At 42.5% G+C, this 22,964-nt stretch overlaps 1 protein-coding gene across 4 annotated transcripts in view; it reads left to right on the top strand.

Moving 5' to 3' along the window:
• The window catches only part of TANC1 (tetratricopeptide repeat, ankyrin repeat and coiled-coil containing 1), a gene marked incomplete at its 3' end in the record, with an annotated part of 146,366 nt that overhangs the window by 72,125 nt on the left and 51,277 nt on the right, over positions 1–22,964 (top strand). For 2 of the 4 annotated variants that reach the window (XM_084235053.1, XM_084235055.1), the window contains exons 4-6: positions 4,163–4,293; positions 5,321–5,507; positions 17,758–18,021. The exons of 1 other annotated variant lie outside the window; for it this stretch is intronic. In XM_084235053.1, the coding sequence (XP_084091179.1) occupies positions 4,163–4,293; positions 5,321–5,507; positions 17,758–18,021 (582 nt within the window). The remainder of the gene's footprint in view (positions 1–4,162; positions 4,294–5,320; positions 5,508–17,757; positions 18,022–22,964) is intronic. One more of the 4 variants, XM_084235054.1, reaches the window with a different exon arrangement.

A 22,964-nucleotide genomic window follows, 5' to 3' on the forward strand; every position in this document is an offset into this window, starting at 1 on the left:
CTTGTCTCATTTAACAGACTTGACTTAGAAATACTGTCTTGGCAGCTAATTAAGTCATTTGTTCAATGTTACATAGCTAGTGAATGGCCAAACAATGCCCAGAGCTCTCTAGAGTTTGAAGATGAGAATGAAAAATAGGCATTGCTTGATGGAATGATTGTTGGTAATCTCCAGGGATCCTCACAGTTCTCATAGATCTGGTTTGAAGAAGAGGGGATGATTTACTAAGTGTGATGATTAGCAGCAAGTGTGGGCCAAGCAGGAGCAGTTGGATAATCAGAAAAAGGATGGAATTTATTCTCTCAAAGGAATGGGGAGTTCACAAAGTTATTTAAGGCAGAAAAATGATAATCAGAAAGCTGGGGTTTTTTGGTAAGAAAAATGTAAGCAGGGAGACAGAAGATGAAATAATAGAAAGTGGTGTTACAGGTGGTAGAAATAATGACCAAGTTGGATACAGCACTTTCATCTTAAAGATGTTTGGCTTACCAAGTGTTTCTCACACATATCTTTGAGCCTCACAACCTATAAGAAGGGGGTTGTGGCCCCTTCGCTGATTAAAAAAAAAAAAAAATTGAGATTCAGAGAGATTGACACTATAAGGAATTAAGGATAGCTTTAATATGGAGTGTTGTTTTTTCTGAGACTATAGCGAAGGACAAGATTTAAATTTTACTAAGTCATCATTGAGGAACTGGTTAGAATATGGACTGCTTCTGAGTGTTAATGCCTCAAATGTGGCCCAACAGATGTGAGTAACAAAAAAAAGGGTGATCCAAAAAATTCCATTTGCCTTTCTTCACTTGGTTATTCCTCAGTGGTGTAATATCGGGGATTCTATGAGAACATTATTGGAAGGAATGTCACTCTCCACTTGCCTAGTGGGTTCCTAGGGAGTGTGAAGCCTGTTCTCTCAACTCCAAAGTTAGACAGCATACATTCTTTGGATATATAAATCTATGAGATATAAAGTGTTGCTGACAAATGGGTTCTCCGTACCTAACCCTTATCCCACTAGGATAAGGTAAAGTTCACCTATTACTGATGAGGGATTTCATATTAATTATATGAATGAAAATAGATTCTCCGTTTAGTGCCCCATTAGATTTTGGTTTGGAATTCAGTTTGGGGATAGTTTTGGAGTCAGAATTAGTTTACAATCATGTCTGCTCACATGTCATTGTTTGATGATCTATTAGGGAAGTAGAAATGAATTTCCATTTCACAGTGGAGCATATTGGTGTGAGTTCCCAGGCAAGTCATCTGTCCTGTAATGGCACTGTCACACCTCAGCCAGGACTCCTTCCGCCAGAATGAAAGTTCAGTGAGAGAAAAGAAAAATGGGAACATTTGACATACATTAGGAATTGAGACTGAAGGGGATTTCTGAGGGGAAGGTCACTGGCTTGACATTTTAGAAGAGAGAATAATATGAAAAGACAGTTGGGAAGCCTTGCAAGAAATAAAATTGCAGTGACTTAATGGCTACTATAGCTGAAATAAAGTGTATCATCCTGATCTCAGGTAGGGCTTGTAGAACTTCGATGGCAGCACAGCCCATGTTGAACAATGAAGAGAACAAATTTATTATGAGTTTAGATTCCACCTATTAATTCATACATTAAACTTGGAATTGCCATCCCTTCCTAACTTGTCTCAGGCAGCAGGACTGGGTCACTGGCTATGCTGGGATATACACATCGATGTTTTAATGAAAAGTTAGAGGATCTGGGTTGTCTTCAGACACAGTGTCTAGGCAACAGTGACTCCATTGGGTCGCCCTCCCTCCAGCTGACACAGCATGCAGGGCTTCAGAGTGAGCCCCAAATGAGCCGTAGGCTGTGGCTGCTTTATTGTTAGGGTAAATTTCGTGGCACCCAAGCCTGTGCAGCTGCTCGCTGCCTCCACAGCAGCTGCCAACTGGGAGTAGTTTCTGGCTCTTTCCCCAGAGTGTTTCAGGTTGAACTAGAAGCTACACATTCTGGGGCACAGTCACAACTGGGTAGCAATATAGAGATTGTTTTGAAAGGAAAAGGGGGCATGTATGGAGTAAGAGAAAGTGCTGTGTTCTGCCCCCTCACCCACTTCTTCCCCTTCTCATCTGCATCCTGTTCCCTCCATAGATCCAGCTGCCATCTCAGATAAAGTAGCTGCCTTGCCTGAGCCCTGGGGTGAGGGAGGGTGGGACTGATCAGTTTCTGAAGTGGTTCAGCCTGTGGGTGTGCCTGGGTTGTGCTGATTTAGTTTGGTTTTTGCCTCCCTTTCTCAAAGGTCCATGTACCTTGAGAATCAAAATGTGATTGGAGATCTCTGGTGGGAAGGAACCTTCTAGAGTGGCTTTCAGGGTGTGGTTGACTCGCCCGCCCCTGGTGACTCTCTCACTCCTGTTGGTTTGGGTCCACTGGCCTTTCATGTTTAGAGTTTAACTCAAATGATCCAGGTGCATCAGGCTGTCTTAATCCAGTGCAAACTAGCCTTGGTTAGCTGTGTATTTTTCTAGAATAACTAAAAAAATATACACACTGGCAAATAGCTCTTCTCACCCCAAACATTGGGAGAGCAAGCAGAGGGTGGGTGTTTTCCTTCCTTGAAGCTTGCCAGCCTAATTTCCTTTGTAGCTGCCATCCTGGGAGCGAGACTTAGCAAAACTTATGAGTGAAGAGGACATAGATGATCTTAACTCTGTTATTTTGATTTTTGTGGTTCCTTACATAGGGCAGAGTCACCTTTGAACTCTGGTGGTGACACTGTAGCTTGAAGCTAGGGAAAACAGGTCCGTGAGTGTATGGGTTCAGCTAGAAGATTGAACAAAAGGGAACAAAACATTAAAAGATTAATGACTATTTTACATGTTACATATTGTTTTAAGTCCTAGCTTTGTAAGCATGGATTATTTAATACCTTACTTCACCCCAGTGGATGCTTACTTAAAGATGTGCGAGAGAGATCAAAATGATGAAAATGTTGAATATTATTTTGTTAGCCATAATTAAGTACCGTTAGGCTTTTGGACACAAGGTTCACCTACAGCTCAAGACTTAAACCCAACAGTAAAACTCCCTTAAGTGCAAAGAGGGAAAAGGCCAGAGAATGGCAAGGATTCCAAGCGCCCTGCAGTCTTCAGGTGGACATGCCTCCAGCATTACCGTGGATTAGTGTTACTGGAATTTTTTTTTTAAAGATTTATTCATTTATTTATTTATACATACATACACACATACATACATACATACATACAAGCACTGGGTACAGTCAGAAGCGCGGGAGGGTGAGAGAATTCACCAGAGCGGGGAGCAGAGCAGGCAGAAGGACCGAAGTACACCGCTGAGGGGAGCAGCGGGCGGCAGGAGAGGTCTGCGCACCATGTGATGTGGGAACCCTCCTCCTGTGGCCTGCCCCGGGAGCAGCCAGGGATCGAACTGGCGCTGCAGAGGCAGCGGGCAGCTTCGCAACCCAGCACTCAACCGCTGTGCCACCGGGGAGGCCCCTGGGATTCTTACTGTATTACTGTGATGTGTTGCTGGGACTCAGTAACATTACAGGGTCCTGTCTCCTGGAACACATTTTACTGGGATTTAAAAATCTTTGTTTCAGTGTGGATTCCTGGTGATTGACCCTTGAGTTAGAATCCTGGTTTTGACTTCCACTGCTGTGAGATACACTGTGTTTCCACGGGAGCAGTCATGGCCCGTCTATTTAATGAGGGCTTGGATTTCAGTTTTACCCCAACATCTAAGTAGCCTAGGCCTCTGCCAGCATGCCACTTACATTATGCTTTCCTTCAGCCTCCTGTGGGCTCTGGCCATATTGTGCTTTAAGAGCAAGATGAAGGGTAGCCCTTTTTCTACTGTTGCTGTCTGAAGTCCCCATTTTTCACATGGCATGGAAATAGGAATCGCTATCACATAATGACGCCGTGTTCTCTGATTCAGGTCAAATACTTCACCCTTTGCACTTGGAGTTTCTCTTTTACTGTTTTCTTAACCTGTCACAGCCTCTTAATTAGAATGTATTGCTCGAGGACAGGCAGCATTGTCAAACTTTGTGCATTTTATAAAAATACACAAAAGCGCCAGACAAGCAGCTGTAGTGCCAACTCATCCAGATGCGATACTGAAATTCCCCAGAGGGGCATCTTCATTGTTTTCTTTCTTTGTTCCAGAAGCAAAGACCGATAATGAACCGAGCTGTTCGCCGGCAGCTCAAGAACTGTTGACAAGGCTGGGATTTTTACTGGGAGAAGGGATCCCAACTGCTACCCACATAACCATTGAAGAAAAAAATGAAACCATGGTAATACCCCAGGAAGACACTGCATTTCATACCTGCTCAGAGGAAGAATTAAAGGGATAACCATCTTCTCCCCCTCCTGGGTGGGGAAGCCATTATTCAGTCAAATGATTCTGGGCTGTTGTGTATTGAGATTTATTTCCACAGTTTGTAGGTTTTTGCAGTGGGGAGGTGGGGAGAAGCAGAAGGGTGCAAAACTTAAGAAAACATCCACATTAACCTTCTAGTCACCACTGGAGAAGTGTGGCTAAAGGAGTTAAAGTGGCAAAAAGAAATCCTCAGTGTAATATATGACTTTTATCTTTATAGCACCATTCTTCTCATCCGGCTGCTTTGGTATATGCTTTCCTGGGCTTTTTTAGCAGTTGAGATTTTGAAGGGTCAGTGGGGTGAAGAAAAGATTTATAGCAGATGAGGCGGAGACAAAATAAGACGAGATCAAATGGTTCATCTACTTGGAGAGCACTCACCATCCTGGGGAGCAGCAGCCAGCCACTTCCGAGATGTGTGTGTTTGAATAGCAATGAGGGGCCAGAGCTTCTGCCCCCCTGCCAGGGTCTCTGCAAGGGTGTCATGTGTTGATTGAGATTGCAGTGGCCACCAGACTCCTTCCCCTGATCACAGGGCCCATAAATCTCCAGGAATTGAATCAGCTTGCAGTGCTTGTGAAACATTACAAAAACCGAATTCCCAGGTTTTCCGTACAGAGGTCAAAGAACCCATTTGTCTTCTGCAGACTTTAAATGAAGGAAGTCTGCCTGTTTACCATTTTGGTTTTACAGATGTGCCTTTCCACTAAATTATTTCTAAGACTGCCCTTATTAATAAAAAGTGAATTAAAGGAAGGGGAACAGAATAAGGTTATATTTCTCTTTTAAAACATGCAAGACTATATATATAAAGCTCCCTAGATTTTAAAGGCTGTTTTCCATTTTCCTGTTGTGAGTTTTGTTTTAGCATCAGCAACAAAAGAATGTGTGGCAGTGTCCTGTGTAAGCCGTGCTAACTCCTCCTTCCATTCGTCTTGCAGTGCACAGCTCTGAGCCAAGGCATCAGTCCTTGCTCCACACTAACAAGCAGCACCGCATCACCTAGCACCGATAGCCCCTGCTCAACCTTGAATAGCTGTGTCAGCAAGACGGCAGCCAACAAAAGTCCCTGTGAGACCATTAGCAGCCCTAGTTCCACCCTGGAAAGCAAGGACAGTGGAATTATAGGTAAGAAGCACATTGCTCGGTAATGTCATGGCTCCTTGCACGTCAGCCAGAGCATTCACCAGGCACTTCTTAACAGGGTTTTAGCGTGGTCTGTGAAGGTCGTCTGCCAGAGCCCGCCCTGTCCTTTGCAGAGGATACCGGCTCCTTGTATAGTCCAGAGAAGGAAGCAGCTTTTACATTCCTTGGTGTTTATTTGGTATCACTGGGCTTATTTGATAAGAAAGACTCCAGATAAAATCTGGCCTGTGAAATTGTAAAAACCTTCCCTCCTCACCAGTTGATTGCATTTGTGGGGTATCCAGACCCACAAGGACACATAACAGAACCATGAAATAGCTGCATGAATTGAGAAGTCCTCTCAGCCTTACCTTAAGATCAGCTATTTCCCCTTAGGCATTTGTTCTTTGGTGGGTTTTGTTTTTTTTTTTTTTTTTTTTTTAAACAATAGATCCTCACTTAACACCATCTATAGGTTCTTGGGAACTGACTTTAATGACTATAATGCTTGAATGAAATATATTTAGCAAAACAGTGGCATTCAGGGACCTGCTTTACAGTCATGCGCCACATGACATTTTGGGCAGCAAGAAACTGCATCTATGATGGAGGTCCCTCAATATGGCCCAGCTGTGTGGGAGTTATGCCATCAGTTTTATGTAAGAACAGTATGATTTTTTTTTTCTCCCAAAAAAATTTTTTTAAAGATTTATTTATTTATTTATACAAGCACTAGGTACAGTCAGAAGTGAGGGAGGGTGAGAGAATTCACCAGAGCCAGAGCAGGGAGCAGAACAGGCGGACAGATGAAATACACTGCTGAGGGGAGCAGCAGGTGGCAGGAGAGGACTGCGCGCCATGTTGGACCCTCGCCCAGCAGCCGGGGATCGAACCGGCGCTGCAGAGGCTGCGGGCAGCTTCGCAAGCCAGCGCTCAACTGCTGTGCCACCGGGGAGGCCCAGAACACTATGATGTTTGTACAGCGAAACTGCCTAATGAAGCATTTTTCATTTTGTATCCCTGTCATTAAGTGACATGTGACTGTAATGGGGTCTGACCACTGTTCTAAGGTTAGCTTTTTCTAAGGATGCCTCCCCCATCCCTTCAGCTACATTCACCACTGTGGGTCTTGGGGCACAGACTGAGTCCTGACTCTTAGGCTACTAATTAGTCACTAGGTGACTTGAGTAATATTTAATTGAGTTATTTGCATACTACTTTCCTTCTTTGTAAAATTAAGAATTCTTTAGTCCAGTAGTGTCTAATCCCGTCCAGAACCATCCAGAGAATTTAAGAACCCTTATTTTTATATCTCATCCAAGACAGACTTCATTTACCTTTCTGAAGGTGGGCCTGGGCCCCTGGACATCCAGCTTGGTGCCTTTTAGGTACCAGATGTATGGGGCCACTGGATGGATTGCTCATTTCAATAAAAGATTGAGCTGTTGAACAGCGGCCCTCCATTTAGCAAGTCACCACTTAGCTGAATCACACCCATGTCCTTGAGAAATATTTTACAATTTATTATGGACTGAACCCCACTTCCACAATCAAATGGAATCACATTTGAGCCCCATATTTTCTCAGTCACTGGCAATTTCAAGTACAATCTGAAAAGTTGCAGGTTTATCCAGTTTGCAGGTTTATTCTGTTTTGGAGATTGCCTCAAAAGATTGTGAGATGCCTGGGAGCGGATTGTGGGCACCCTGGTCTGGACCTCACTGTGGCTTTGTGAGGGGCCCCTCACCATGAGGGAGGAAGATGATGCCCTCTTCCCTCACTTTTCACTTGATCATCATCTTCAGTGGGTCTTTGTTTTGTTCAGTTTGATTTATTAAGATACAATTCACATACTATAATATTCACCCGTTTGAACTATTGAATGGTATATCCAGAGTTGTGCCACCATCCCCACAGTCTGATTTTAGAACCTTTTTTATGACCCCAGAAAGAAACTTTGTATACATTAGAAGTCACACTCTACTTCCTCCACCCACCTCAACCGATAATTTGCTTCCCCTCTCTATATATTACCTCATTCTGGATATTTCATAAAAATGGTTGACTGAGGATTTTTAGCAAATTTAAGTTCTAATTCTTCATTCTCATCTCACGCTGCTTCCCCTCCTGCTGTTTGGACTAGTCCAACTAATTTTTCCCTTTGTTACTTCTGTTCTCATGCCCTGTCTCTCTCCGAGCCACCTACTGTTGCTAGATCACTGGTGTTAATTCTATGGTCCCCAATGATTTTTTCCCCAGCCTTCTTAACTGTTCTGAAATATCCTCTCCTCTGTAGAGTTTATCTTCCTTTGAGGAGCCGGCCAATGCTACAAGGTTTCTGGTTGTGACAAAAATTTTCCAATAACAGAAAACCATCCTCATTCACTCATCATTCATCCATCCATTCATCCCTCTTTCTCTTGTAGAGATTCAATACTTGCAATTTCAAAAGTGTTCTAAAGGCAGCAGTTGCTGGTAATGTCAATAAAAGATTGGGCTGTCGAATGTTAAGACCCTTAATTAGTACTTAATGCTGTTCTACCTATTCCTTGTTTAGCCCTGCTATGCTTCTTATAGCGCCTCAATATTTTCCTTCCATTTATTCTTGTTTTATTATGTAATTTTGTTCCCACATGAATAAATACCTCATTTATATTATTTTGGCTACCTCCTGGGCTCCTAGCACAGAGTTGGGAGTGAGAAATTAAGAATCGTTGCTAGCATCAGGTTGCATTGAGGAGAGACTGTTAATTGGTTTATAAAGAAAATTCAGAATTCCCGTTCTCATTTGGCATTGTCACATCTTTCTAATGTCACCTGCACTTGAAGCTGTGTCTTGCCATCAGTGTTAAATTACACATTTCACGTCATTGAGGCTGTCCTTCATTCTTGGCTCAAGCCAATATATTGCCTTAACTCAGTAGAACATGAATAGTGGTGACAATCAAGATGAAGTGGGAGGCACAAGGAAGTGCTTAGTAAGCTTCTCTTCTAGGAAGACCCCCAGTTTCTGGAGACCGTGCCTCTTGCAGGGAGCAAGGACCATAGGTGGCTGAGAGGGGAATCACCATGCCAGGGACAAGGTTCCTCTGTTCTTTTCCTTCCATGACCTGCAGAATTAGAATCTGTTGCCAGAGAACACATTGGAGGTGTGTAGGGAGGAGAAGGAAAAAGCCTGTATTTCTTCTCTAGGCGGGCTGTCACCAGAGCTCTTTGAAGAGGCAGGAGTGGTGGTGCCTGGGGAGGGAAAGCACTTCCTCCTAAGTCAGTACAGGGTATGCAAGTTCCATTGCCTCTGAGGAGCAGGGACCTATGACTCAGGTGTGGTTCTGTGATTTCTGGGGGTGGGGTATGTGCTTTCTCTACCTGAAGAACATGCCTGTTTTTAAAAGGTGTAGCCTGGGAATGGCAGCCTTTGGGCATCTTAAATGTTTAGCAGGGTAAAATATTCAAGAGCACAGTCATCTTAGTGGCCAGAGATGAAGGTAAGATATCTTGGCTTCCTGCTCTGGAAGGCCTGGCAGCTGCTTGTAAAATAAGCTGGTTAGGATCCATGTTCCAAATTACATAGGGCCTGGAGAAGGGAGAAAGCAGCTTTCCATTTAATTTTCCATTTTAAGTTAAGATTTGTCAACCCAGAGAGCTGGGGTTGGACTGGCAAAGGTTTTGGGGGGTGGGTGGCATAAAGCTCACAGCTGCCATGGCATTTTAAGCTTTAAGTAGCTGCCGGCTCCTACGGGACTCAGGCTAGAGTTCCATGTACAGCTTTAGCAGTTTATTTTGGGGCATTTAAGGGAAATTTCAAACAGTGCTAACCCATCTTTAAAAATTCCTGGGCTGCCTCTTAGTATTTTAGCTGATTTCCACTGCATTGATTATATTTAATCTAATTTTTTTTTCAGCAGATGCTGCGAAGGGACGCTTGTGTCCCCACAGGTCCAGACAGTCTTAGGGTTTTCACAGTGTCCCCTGTCTATGTTCTGTGTCCACTGGTTTTGGCATATTACGGGTAAAGAGAGTTTGTTGTTTTTTTTAAAGGAGCTGCTTAGTGGGAGAAAAGGCAGGCTAATGACTATTGGGAGAATTGATTGGGCCCCCTCCAGTCTTTCTGTGTTTAGACCAGGGCTTAACAGAATCCTCACCACCCCTTGTTCCAACCTTACTGTGCTCTGCAGAGGGAAGTTTCACCATATCCTATTTCAGGAGGCCTAAGTTCTTCCAACATAAATGTCTTTAGAAGTATAATAATTCTGTCATGTAGAAATATTGTCTAAGCTGTACGGGATTATCTGAATTCCCTATGAATATCTTCTTTATTTTTAAGTAAAATTCCTTACTGTCTGCACATTAAAATCTTTGCCATTACCTAGAAGTTGGTATCTGACTTGCAAAGTGAAAACCATCCAAATGTGAAACCCAGGTGCACCCAATCACCATAAAGCAGCTTTTACATTACTTGCTTTGAAAAGGAAAACTCTATAGAGGATTAACTTTTAAAGGTGTTTCCTCCGTGCCTGAGAAAGCATCTTTTCTTAGCGATGTGCCTTTGAATATAACTTGCTTCCAACTGTTACAAATGGAAATTGTAGACTGTACTAATCAAATCACACGTTAGAAAAAAAATTATGCATTTGTATTTGTTGGAACGTGTGTGAAAACCAATGTGATTTAACAAAGCATCTCTGCCAGTAGTGAACGTTAAAGCACTTCTTGATTTAAACACTGTTCTTTATTGATGTCCAGGTCGTGATCAACATTTTTATGTGTCTGCTTTTTATGTATTTTATGTATCTTTTTCAAAGAAGTGGGCTCTTTCTCTATTTAGGAAGAGAGAGGATGCATATTAGATGAAGAGAAACAAACAAAACCTAGCTTTTTTATTATAGTCTTTAAAATTAATAAGTCCTTCCTATCTGCTGCTGATAGATGTGCCCTAGAGAAGGACTTCCAGGTGGCAATTAGAAGAATTCTGACTGAGGGTGAGGCCATCAAGCCAGTCATTCCTTCTATTCCCTTCCTTTGCTGTCTGCTTGTACCTGCTGACATAATCTCCAAATTACTTGTGTAGTGTCTGAATCTGCTTCCTTCTGAGAGGTGTGTTAGGAGAGCTCCATGCAGGGAGGGCATTCCGCGTGAACATTGTGGCTATGTCTTACCCACTGGGTACGTCTCCCAGGTGGAGCAGGTGTGTCCTTCTTCACCTGAGCCACCACATTCCACCAGGCCAGGTAGCTTTCAGGATGATTACATGCTCAGAATTTGAAGAGGGTTAAGCAAAAACCAGGGCTCTTCCTGCTGCCTCTCCCCTTTCTTTGGGGAAAATGGGGCCTTGCTTTCCTTTTTCTCCTGCTCACTTTGGAGCTGGAGGCAGGTATGAACTTAAGCAAGGGATGCCTTCATAGAAACACTTCTACAACCAAAGAGACTTGCAGTAAAATACCCGACACTTGATTGGTATCCTCCTGGTGCTTTCTAGAGTCTAATATTACTAGTTTATCTGCCTAGTTGCCTGGGACATAATAACAATGTCATTGTGGGTTGACTTGATCTTCCCACAGCTCTCCCCTGTGCTCTCCTAGGTTGTAAAATGTAGGTGATTCCAGAGGTAGCTGTAGACCTGGACTTTGTGTACCCAGGGAATTATCAGCTTACAAGTTAAAATTGGCCTTCATTTTCATTTTTCACTTGCAAACCTTGCCCATTTGAGTTATGCTAATGCCACTTTGTTGCCACCTGTATTGCCCTGTTTGCTACTCAATGCACATTCTCTGAAATTGATTTGGTAATAACTATTTAGCATGTTTCAGATCTGTGTTAATATTCATTTTGCTAACATTGCCTGCAATTTAAAAAACTCATCCTTAATTATAAAAGCTTTTTTTAATCTCTTGGGTGAAGGAGGAAAATTTGTCTTTACATATAATTCAGCAACAACATATGTAATGTGTGCAAAAGAAATCCTTGTTGATGATTCTAGTCAGCAGAGCACCTGTTGTACTTTTATTCAGACAGTGGTTGGATTCTTTAGGCTGTCCTGTTGGTATAGCAAGCATTTATTGGCACCTGCTGTGTACCAGGAACAAGTTTGTTGAGTACTGGAACAATAAAGAGAAGGCATAGTATCTATTTCAAAACATCCACCTATAGGACTAAAGAATGGCTTTCTGTCCTTAGAGAGTCTGGGCAAAATGTCAACTGCCTAGATGGGTTTGAAACATGGTGATGATTGACACCTCTGGTGGAAGACGTATGCTCTGAAGTAAATGATGATATCAAGTGCTAATAGGACCTTGTGCCATTGGTCTATGTCAGAAACTACAGTGTCTCTACCTGCAGTGCACAGGTTAAGCAATGTTTTACCAGAACACTGGTCCCCAGTTGCCTCTAGAAAATTTGATATTTAAATCCACAGGCTTCCTTTGGAGCCTCTTAGTTGCTGTGTCACACTGAGTTTGGGCAGTGTGGCTGAACAAGGCCGACCTGTCCTCCTCTCCCCCACACCCAGCCCAGGTGTTCCTCTAGGTGTTTCCACAGTCAAAGGACCTGCCGAATGCTGCTGTGAAGGCATGGCTCAGGTCCCTGGCCTGCTCCCTGCATGTCATAGCAGAGCAGGCCTTGCGCAACACAGTGAGTGCTGAGCTGGAGATTAGGTACAGAGATCTGTCTGTCACAAGCCAGAGCACAGGGCCCTTATGCAAGGCCAGAAGGGGAGCAGGGCTCTTTGGCGTGTCTCACAACAGCCAGAGGAACCAAGCTGTTGTCCATGGAAAGTGGCAGAAGGAGAAGCCAGAAAGTTCCCTGGAGCCACAGGTAACTCACACTGCCCTCCCTGCAGCTGCGGAGGAGAGTGTGCATGAGTGCCTTCTCTGGAGCCCTCTTCTTGCTGGGCTGAGGGAGATAAAGCAGCCATTCCAGGGAAGCTTTAGTTTGCTCCCCGTGTGGTGTGTTAGTTTCTGGGTGGGGTGGAGGGAGAAGCACAGTTTGGAATTTCTGTCCAGAGGTTTCATGCAGGCTTGGTTTCATCCATGCTGTCTTTCTCCCCCTTTGTCCCTTGAGAAAACCCAAAAGACACGACGGCAGCCTGAACCAGGTGGATGTCAGTGCTAAGGAGAGGGGCAAAACCTTCTGTCAGGTCCAGGTAGCAGGAATCTTTAGCATGGGTTTCCTTGACTGGCTCTTGGATATCTCTAATCTCATTTAGACTTTTTGCGTCCTCTTTTCAAAGTTGTTAGTGATGTTTATTCATCCAGTTAAAGGAGGAGGCATCTGTACTAGCTGAATGATGCTTTTTTTATTTATTTCTTCCCATCTCCCACTTTTATAAGCAGCCATTATGTTTGATCTTTAACCCATTGGTCCAGTGTCTTAACTTTTAAACTTTTCCTGTCACCATTAAACTGAATATAGAAGTTAAGAGGGGTTTGCTTTTCTAGTACTATTTTACTTTTCTTCAGCTATATGGGGAGGAAAACATTGAGTACTCATGATCTGTGAGGCACTTTGCATATGCTCTTGTATCTAATTTTGCCCGCTACCCCAAGAAGGATAAAGGACTCTTTTCATGGAGCCCTGGCTTTGGAAATCAAGACTGCAGTCAATCTATGAAGTACTTGAAGAAAATCCCATTTCTGGGTTGTTATTTTTTTTAATCCTTTAAAAATATGTATTTTGTGTGTATGGTTTATATTATAATAATTAGAGTGCTGCATGTTATTTATAAATACATGTATCTGGGATACATGCTCAAAATTTGCGGCTAATAGTGCAGCATAATCAGAACAGTGTGGCGCCCATGGAGGAGCACAGCAAGACATTCCTGCCCACAGGGATGTTAGCAGTGTTTAGTGAGTTGATAGGAAAAAGACTTAGAACCCAGTCCCTGCTAGGTAAGCCCTGTTACATTATTTATGTTGATTGTCACTGTGACTTCCTAAGAGTAGTTATTTATTTAAACTTATTCCCTCCCCAATGAATTTGAATGTTCACAAATAGACACTTGGTAGAACAAAATTTTTCTTTTTCAGTGAAGGTGCTGTGTGTTAGGGAAAGGAAATAAGGATAAGAGAAAAACCGAAGTCAGGAGTTAGGTTCTTACAACATTTTTGGCTTTTGCTTATAAGTTGGCAGAAAATTTTACTCTTTAAGTTTCTAGGTGGTCAGTATAAAGAAACAATCAAATATATGAGATGGTGGTTGTGAAGGGAAGACCAAAATGGTACCATTCCTAGTATTAGACACATTCCATGTGTCCAAGAGACACATCCCCTTGTGGACCCTCAAAAGGGAAGAAGCCAAGCTTCGACCTAAGACAAGTATATGTCTTTCTATACTTCAAAAGGAGCACTCTGCCCTCTGCACATGGTATATATTTGAGGACAAATATATGGCCCTTACGTCCTAAATATTTCTGCACTAATGCTTACTCAGTTTAATTTTCTGCTTAATGTTCTTTTAAACCTGTAATCTGACATAGGTATCATCAAGCTACGTATTGAGTCCTGGATTTACACTGATAATATTTTTTTTCCAATCCTATTTTAAATATGCATTTAAAAGAGGGAATAAAGAAAACTTGGTAAGGGAAAATAACTAAATTTTATTGTAGAAACTTACAGAGCAAAACAATTTGACTGAGTGGGTGGCCATTTTTAACAAAGCTGACTTCATGCACAGCAAAATATATTCTACTCACAGATACTTAGTGGATTTTTCTGTGTTGGCACTGTGTGTTTAGGCAAAGGGAATTTTTAAAAACACTGCATGTGCGATCAAAAAGCCTCATATTAGACATACTACTAATCGTGTGGGGGGGGGGTTTGAGGGGAGAGCGAGAGACTGGCAGAGCATTCTCTGTTTCTCCTAAGTCTGTTTCCGTATCTATAAAGCAGGGTTGATGGTTCTCAACCAATCTACCTCTTCTCGCAAACAGTATGATTATGTAAGTGTTTGGATAGTGCTGAATATGTTTGGATAGTTCAGAGGAAGTAGCACTACTAGTTCTGGTTAAAGGTGCTGTTTCTACAGAGGAAGATAAGTTAATCTTCAGCTAAACGATATTTTCAAACTACAGACTCAGAAGTAGCATACGAGTGTCCGTAGTGGTACCAAACTTAGCCTGATACTAAATTATGAGGCATGATCTATCACATAGCCTGATAAAACTTCAGGCCTGATAAATTGTTCCTTTTACAGAAGCTTGCATGTCAAAGGAGTGGTTGAAACCCATTCTGAGTGACCACAGCAAGATTTCATTTACAGAATGAAAACAGTTGGCATCTGTTCTGGCTGAAGGAATACAATGTTAGGATTTTTGAGTTACTGGGAAATTTAGCTATAATCCAGTCTATGCAAAGTGTCAAATGTCACTTATTTTTCAGAACTTCAAAAAAATCATTATAATGTTGCTAACTTGAAGGTGACTGGGTTAACTTAATGAGGAGTTTAAATTTCTGTTAGTCTAGAAGAAAAATGGGTGTGTTTGAGGAGCCTGGCAATTGTTGTAAGAACCAGTATTCACTTAAAGTAACAGACTGTGAAGCTGCTGGGTTTGGAGCGCTTATTGGGTCATGTAGGGAAACTGAACAGGTTGGGCTTTTTATATGGCCCCCTGGGTACTTCAGAACTTAATCATGCCTGAGCCAAGGTGAAAGTTTCCTGCCTAGGCTTTCGACCATATAGGTCATGTCTACTGTTTGCTCCCCAGAGAGGGATTTTGTGAAGAGGGGCATTGTTGGGGGAGCATCTTTAGAGGAGAACTGACTCCAGAGCTTCTCCCAGACCTGTGTCTTAGGACCCTGGTGATTGTGGTCAGTGGAATGTTTCTTAGCTGAACTTCATGAAAATAGTGGGGAGTCTCCTACTTACAGACATGTTATCAAGTTACATATGCTCCTTTTGGAATGGTGACCCCATTTGGGACTTCTCTTCCCAGCTGCTGTTTCTGCAGCTGCTGATCCTGGCCCCCCACCCACTCTTCTTCCTCTGCCAGGACCTGAAAGTTTCACTCATCAGGGAGGGCCTGGGCACTTGTCACTGTTTGGTAAGGATGGACCTATAGCAATCCATGCCGGCCTCAGCTGCTTCCTGGGACCCTGAAGTCTTGCTTCTGCTGCTTTTACTTGTATTAGGAAGCAGAGAAGTACAGTCCTTGTACCCACTGCTTGAGGTCTCAGTTAGGATTCAGATCTGTCGGCATTTGATTCTGAAGTGCAGGACACTTACAACAAATTAGGAAAATCATTTATTTTCCACCCCCAAGTAAAACAGCAATAGCAGTAAAACCAAACAAAAATCAACCTCACCCTTGGAACTTTTCCTGTAACTCGCCTGCTGTGATGCTTTTATGGGTTTTTTTTCCCTAACTAATTTCAACCTGTCTCCAGGAAAACCATTCTGAGCCCCAAAGACTGGACTTGTAAACTAGGGTTTATCACACAATGACAACTTACTGACCGAGTTGCCATAAATGATTAATTGCCAAAATAATAATAGAAATGGCATGAATGCAGTTCTTAGTACAGTCCCTGACATCTATAACCTTCAGTAAATGCTAGCGACTCCTAGGACCACCACCACCACTGGTGTTTTTAGGATAGATGCTGTCATACTTATATTATTCTCACAAGTGGGCCATTTTTTTAAAGTACAGTGAAGACCGTGATTGATTTCAGATAGATGGAGCGGTGGCTTCATGTTGCTGAGAGAATGCCTGGAAATACTGGAAGTAAATGACAGACACCCAAAAGGTGTGATAGGTCTATCCCAGATCAACTTACATTTTGGCTAGAGACATAATACCAGCCAATCTGAACCAGTAACGGACTTAATGTAGTGGCTGAATAGATGCAGTATCTCAGGAGCAGAAGTTTGCTCTTTTGTTCATTAATTCAATACGCAAACATTGTTTGAGTACTTAGTACAGACAAACTGTGCTGTTCAGAAAAGGAGACCTGATGGTCCTTGTTGGAGCACTTTGTAAGTAGAAAGTGAGCAGAGGACCGTAGTCCAGACTGGTGCAGCAAGAGAAAGCCAGCCTTCGAATTGTGGCACAGTGCTCTGTGGTCACAGCAAGGAAATTATTTTGTCTTTAGAGCATTGTAAAATAAACAAGACAATCTCTCTTTAGACCCTTTGATCTTCGATAACAGAAAAGACTATTGGATCTAATTCACCAGTCTCTGCTTATCCGTGTGTATCATCATGGTGTGTTCCAAGCTGCTTAATCCAGCCAGCTGGGTTCTGAATACACTCTGACCCCTGGTGCTACTCTGACCCTTGCTGCTCCCATTTAATCCTCAGTTAAGGGCTTGAGCCGCTGGAGCCCAAACAGGGAACACAAAGGGATCAGAGGACATGGCCCCTGCTCTCAAGGACACAAGCCAATGTTAGGTCCACGTGACTGGTGGTTGTGAGGAGGACACAGAAGTCTTACTGTCTTTAAACTGGAAGTGACTGCGTAGATAAACTATGTAGGATGAATATTGCTTCTTTCCTTTGTCATATGCCTCCTATTTTGCTAGGATGTTTCTCCATGCTGGCTAAATGTTAATCAAGCATCCCTTTCCATGCTTGCATTTTCCCTGTGCTGTTTACATAGAGGTTTTCCATTCTATGCTGCTAAGGGAACAAGTCAATCTGGGTTGTTTTGAACAGATGTTACAAAGTTTAATTCTAAGGATCAAATTCTCTGCTTGACTTTATAATTGTTTTTATGGATTTCTCTCCTGCATCTTTTCTGCATTAACCATTGTGTTCCCCCTGCCCCTCACCCCCATACACAAATGTTGTTAATTTGGAAAAACTTTGTAAATGTTCGAATGAATTTAATGAGATAAGAATTCCCTCCCACCAATACACAAATGTTGTTAATTTGGAAAAAATATTTAAAGCTTTAAAGGAATTTTAATGAGATATGAATTCTTCTGTGAGCAGTTCATCCTTGTTAAAAAGCGAGGATACATTATCTCCAAATTACATAGACTTACATTAACTCTCAGATAGTTTCAGACAGTGTTTTCATTATCTTCCTATCAGTTTTTTTTCCTTCCCTATAGAATGATTTAGCAGTTTATTTCCCTTGATAAGCAACATTCTTCTAATTTACCAAAGTACATTGTATGAAACATACTTTGATAAAAATCTTTGTGGACCGGAAAACTTTCCATTGATTGTGGGGAGGGCAGTGTGTGTGTTAACTCTCTGCAGCCCCAGCGTGGTCTGGCCTCTTTCAAAGTATTTTGGTCTCTCATTTCAGCCACAATTACAAGTTCATCCGAAAACGATGACCGGAGTGGCTCCAGTTTGGAATGGAATAAAGACGGAAGCCTAAGGTTAGGGGTACAGAAGGGTGTGCTTCATGATCGCAGGGCAGATAATTGCTCCCCAGTGGCAGAAGAAGAGCCCACGGGGCCAGCGGAGAGTGTGCTGCCCAAGGCTGAAGCCTCAGTTGGAGATGGTCCAGTCCCTTATTCTCAGAGCTCCAGCTCGCTAATAATGCCAAGGCCCAACTCTGTTGCAGGTAAGGCCATGCCTCTCCCCTTTGAAGAGTTACCTTGCTGGGTGTGAAGTGTAGCCTATGTTTATTTGGGATTCTAATTCAGATACAAGCCAGCTTTGTGATCTTGGATCAGGCACTTAGCTTTACTAGGACTTAGTTTACCCATTTGTAAATATGATAAGGCTGCACTTAGTGGTCTTTCAGTGATCCTTCTACTCTGGGATACTTTAAATCTAAGATTTACACAATGTGACTCTGTATGAGGGAACAAAGTATAAAAAAGCTCTTCCCTTGGTTTTGTTACTGTAAGCCTGAATAAATTCATGACCTTTTATTACACCTTGGTAAAAAGGAATGATTGTTGTGAGTTTGTTATATATATCTGCTCAAAGAATTTCTAATCCAACTTTCAGACTTATTATTTCATACAGATGGGAGGTTCAATTTCTGCATAATTCAGTAATAAAGGAACTTAAAGCTTACAATAGGCAGCAGAAGTAAGAGCCCTTGGTTGAGGAAATGAAAATTGGCAAGAGAGACAGGCCGTAGCAAGATGTGGCAGCTGGAGCAAAGAGAACTAATGAGCCCGTGACCATTGTTAGTGGCCCCACCGACCCATAGGTGGGTGGTCATCCAGCAAGGAGAGTGGCATCAGGAGGGCCAGGAAGGAACTCTGCATCTGAGTTATTCTGCCTGCTTTAAGGCCCTGAATTTCTAAACTCCAGTGTTCTTTGGTTGAATTTAGAAGAGGAACTTATTATGTTCATTTGCTATAAATGTAGCACTTAGAACTTCTCTTCCACTAACGCATGGAGCCAGAGTCCCTCTTTCTACATCAAAGGATTTTTCTGTAATTTATGCTGCTGCTTCAGGATGTGGTCTGCCACTCTGGTTGTTGGTGATGTTTTTCCACAATGAAACTCTGAAGCAGCTGATAAATAAGCAGCCCTAATGGAAAAGTTCTGAGGCACAACTCTAATTCACTTTCAAAGGCCGTAAAATGGCCTTGTTCCAGAAGAGAGATTTGGCATGTCTGCAAGAGAGAAGTATGGGGAGCTCTGTTACACACTGAGTGATGGTTCTCCCAAAGGCTTTCGTGCCCTTCCACTACCTGCCACATAATAAGTTGCACCCAAGGCATTTTACCATATTTCCCTAGTTAGGGTGAATGGTTCGTTTGTATTATCCCAGAACATGATAGCTTTATTGACTTCAACAAAACAGCAAATGTGTATTCAATTTAATGAAGTGATTTTAAAATTAGGAAACACATTAATACGTTAATTTACCAGTGTTAAAAGCACCCCATTTGGGGTTATGTTTTCTGCCCGAAGTTCTTTTATGTGGTCTCCTGCCATGTAAAGTGACAGTGGGTGTGAGCTGAGCTTTTCCAGGAGACTGCAGTGATTATAGAGCAGGGCTTTCTGATTTCTGCTGTGCTCATTCATTAGCTTCTACGTATGCATTTGAGCTAGACCTCCTGTGGAATGGGAGGGCTTTACCTCTGGGTTTGAGCACTGACTGACTGGCCTAATGGGTTTGCTTATTTCTTCACATATTTTATAAACTAAAAGCATAATTTGGAAGGAAACAGGTAAGTGCTCCACTTATGGTATCTTTTATCAAGCTAGAAGTTGGGTCGATTCTTTGCTCACTTTTCTACCCCTAAAGCTGAGCCTCGGTTAGAGGGAATGGTAAGATATTTCAGTATTATTGAAAAGCATACAATTTAGATTGTATCGACTGTCAGAAGCACTGTTTGTCCAAAAGCACTGTTTGTCCAGGGTTACACAGGACAGGAGGCGGCATTTGATATTAAAAAGATTGAAATAATATGCAAAGGACTGAAAACTCTTGGAAAAATGTAGATGTGACGATCTCTTCAAACACACATCACCATCTGATGGCAAGGTGTTTTGGTACACAAGAGCAGAGCTGGCAGGTGAGGGGATGGTGACGCCAGGCTCCTGCTCCCCAGGGACCTGGGCCCTAGAGGGTGAGGAGATGGAAACACGTTCCTAAGCTTGCCAGCCTTTACTGTCATGGAACTATAGTTGTTTGTTCATTGTCCAGTGAAATTTTTTTTTTTTCTGAGATGATTATAAATTGGGTAGGTTTGGAAATTGTCTTACTACGCAGAGATTTCTTAGTGAAAATACTTGTTAGAATGAAATTGCTTTAGAATGATGCAGCCAGGTTATTACTGTTTACAATGTCAAAATGTGTGACACGGACACCTTTTTTTCTTTATTAAACTTTAGAATGAGAGGACTTTAAAGTGATATCTTAGATAATGTGTAAGTTGAATAACTGGGTTCTGGTATTTTTGGCTACATTTTTTCCCCTTTCAGACACTTTCTCAATGGATCACTATGTTTAGTTTTCCAGGAAACCAACAAACATAATTACCATCCAATTTTCTTATAACTCTGGTAATTGCCCTGGACCTAATGGCGTTTACCTTGGATCTGCCAGTGCATGGTATTTCAACAGACCTTTTTCTTTGCTCAGTTAGAGATGTCTACTTCTGCTCTCCCTCCACCCATCCCCCCTCCCAAAAGTGCACAAACTTTTCCTGCAGCATCTTTAACAAGGCTTCTCTACCAGGTGTGAGATGTGTGTGCCAATAAGTGTATAGTTAAATTGTGGCAATGTTAGCATTGGGTTTACTGCAGCATGAAATAATTGCTTTATCTTCGCTTTTCCTCAGCCCTAAATAATGTTAGGGATTTTGAAAGAACTTACTGTTAAATACTGGAAGTGAGTATGATTCTGGTCTTTGTGATGTCCAAGAATCTGCATAGGTGTGTGTGAGAAGTAGTATGTGGTCCAAGTTACCTACTCTGTGACGTGGGGAACACTAGGGTGGAGCTTAGCACCGAGACTGTTGCTCCTCCTTGCCATCTCTCTCTCTCTCTCACTGACTTTGACAACACCTTAGGAAGCAGAGGTGGCCGGCAGCTGGTGGCTTACTGTCCTGCCAAGAAATGTCCATTTCAATGCAGCTCAAGCGTATTATTAGAAATAGAGACAGAACTGTGGATTCCTGAAGTCACTTTGTTGCATACCTTAGCTGAAGCTGGGGGTCGGAGATTTGAAACCTTACCATCTCCTACTTGTGCATTATACTAAGGCTTTTCTGCAACCTATTCTTTTGGAATACCCTTTATAGTTTCCTATAAAAAAAGAAAGAAGGGGAATAGGAAACCCCTCGGAGGCACCAAGGGGTTTTCGTGTTCTCCAGAGCTGAAGCAGCAGGTCTGACACCTGTGACTGGTCAAGTTCTAAGAGGAACTGGCTTAAGGGATATGCCTGTGGTTTCTCCTACTATGGCCTCCAATATATTGGCGAGGAGGCGTGCCAAGGAAAGGGGCCCAGGTCTGAGTCCCAGCTCCCAGGTAGGAGCCTAGAAATGTGTTCCAGGTTGTGCTATTATAGGTAGAGAGGGTGACAGGTATGGTCCTGGTGGCTTTCCAGGAAGTTTCCTACAACTTGGTGATGAAAGAGCTGGACAGAACTAGAGGCTGTCATTGGTTTCCCATAAGCAAGACCTGTTTGGATGTCTAGCATAAGGAATTAGCTGAGTCTTTCTAACAAAAAAGATATACATGGAGTATTGATATAAACATGTATGTGTAAGTAACGTGTGTGTAAACATCATGTGTAAGTAAGCTCTGGATTTGCACCCAAAGGGATCTAGAAACCCACGTGTGTACAGTTTTAAAGTCTAGATTTTAGGTGTGTCTACATTGGCTGGGAAGGTGAGCAGGACACATGATTGACTGCCCTTTGGCAGTACAGCCAAAGGGGTCACACCATCAGCCCCAGACCATGGAGCCAGCTTGTTGAATGAAGAATAAGAGGGTTGGTGCTAGTAGGAGGAAGAATAGGACTGCGGTCTTAGGAAGGTATGAAGGAAAGACCAAGATCAGGCAGCTGGTGTAGTCAGCAGCTGGATGCTGTGTCAGGCCATGGGACAGCCAGAGAGTTTTCAGCAGAGAGCTGGCCCAACCTGAAACTTGGACCCACTAATGTCTTCATTAGTACATAAGAGCCTTAACCCTTGGAATTCAAGTCATTCTCCCTCATTTGCCCTCAGATGACATCTGTATTATCCTGGAAGATAATGTTATGTTTAAAATTGACAGATCTTTATGTTGGGCCATTTCACCCACAGATCAAATTAGGTTTATTTATATTTCTCTCATTGTGACCTATGCTGTATATGTAAGTAAGAGGAGTTTTGTTATAGTTCCTTTTTTTTTCAAGTAAAGAACATGTACTGTAATATGTTCTTAAGGTTTGCTAAGAATTAGCAAAAATTTTTTGCCCCGGTAATTTTTATAATCCAACCTGTGTGTATGTTTGAACAAACCTTTAATGCTTTGAGTCTTAGTAATTCATTTGATCAAAGGTAAATGTGCTTATTTTTAGGATTTTAAAAAATATACCATACATATATAACAATGTCATATATACTATATTGTATTGTATATGTAGATGTGTTTGTATAGTGTTTCTTTATGGTGAAGTCCACATGGCTATTTATTTATTAAAGATTTATTTATTTATACAAGCACTGAGTACAGTCAGAAGCGAGGGGGGTGGGTGAGAGAATTCACCAGAGCCAGAGCGGGGAGTAGAGCAGGCAGAAGGACCGAAGCACACTGCTGAGGGGAGCAGCGGGCGGCAGGAGAGGTCTGCGCACCATGTGGGACCCTCCTCCAGTGGCTGGGGAGCAGCCGGGGATCGAACCAGCGCTGCAGAGGCTGCGGGCAGCTTCACAACCCAGCGCTCAACTGCTGCGCCACCGGAGAGGCCCCACATGGCTATTTAGCTGATAGAGCGGACTTGTGGCATTCTGTGCACTGGGAAATTGTACGTGCAGTAGCTGCTCAGTTAACAAGGAGAAATTCCAGCAGCTGTGGAGCTTTAGGGAAGACAGTTTGAAGTAAGCACTGAAT

This window comes from Talpa europaea (assembly GCF_964194135.1).
Source record: "Talpa europaea genome assembly, chromosome: 1".
NCBI lineage: Eukaryota > Metazoa > Chordata > Mammalia > Eulipotyphla > Talpidae > Talpa > Talpa europaea.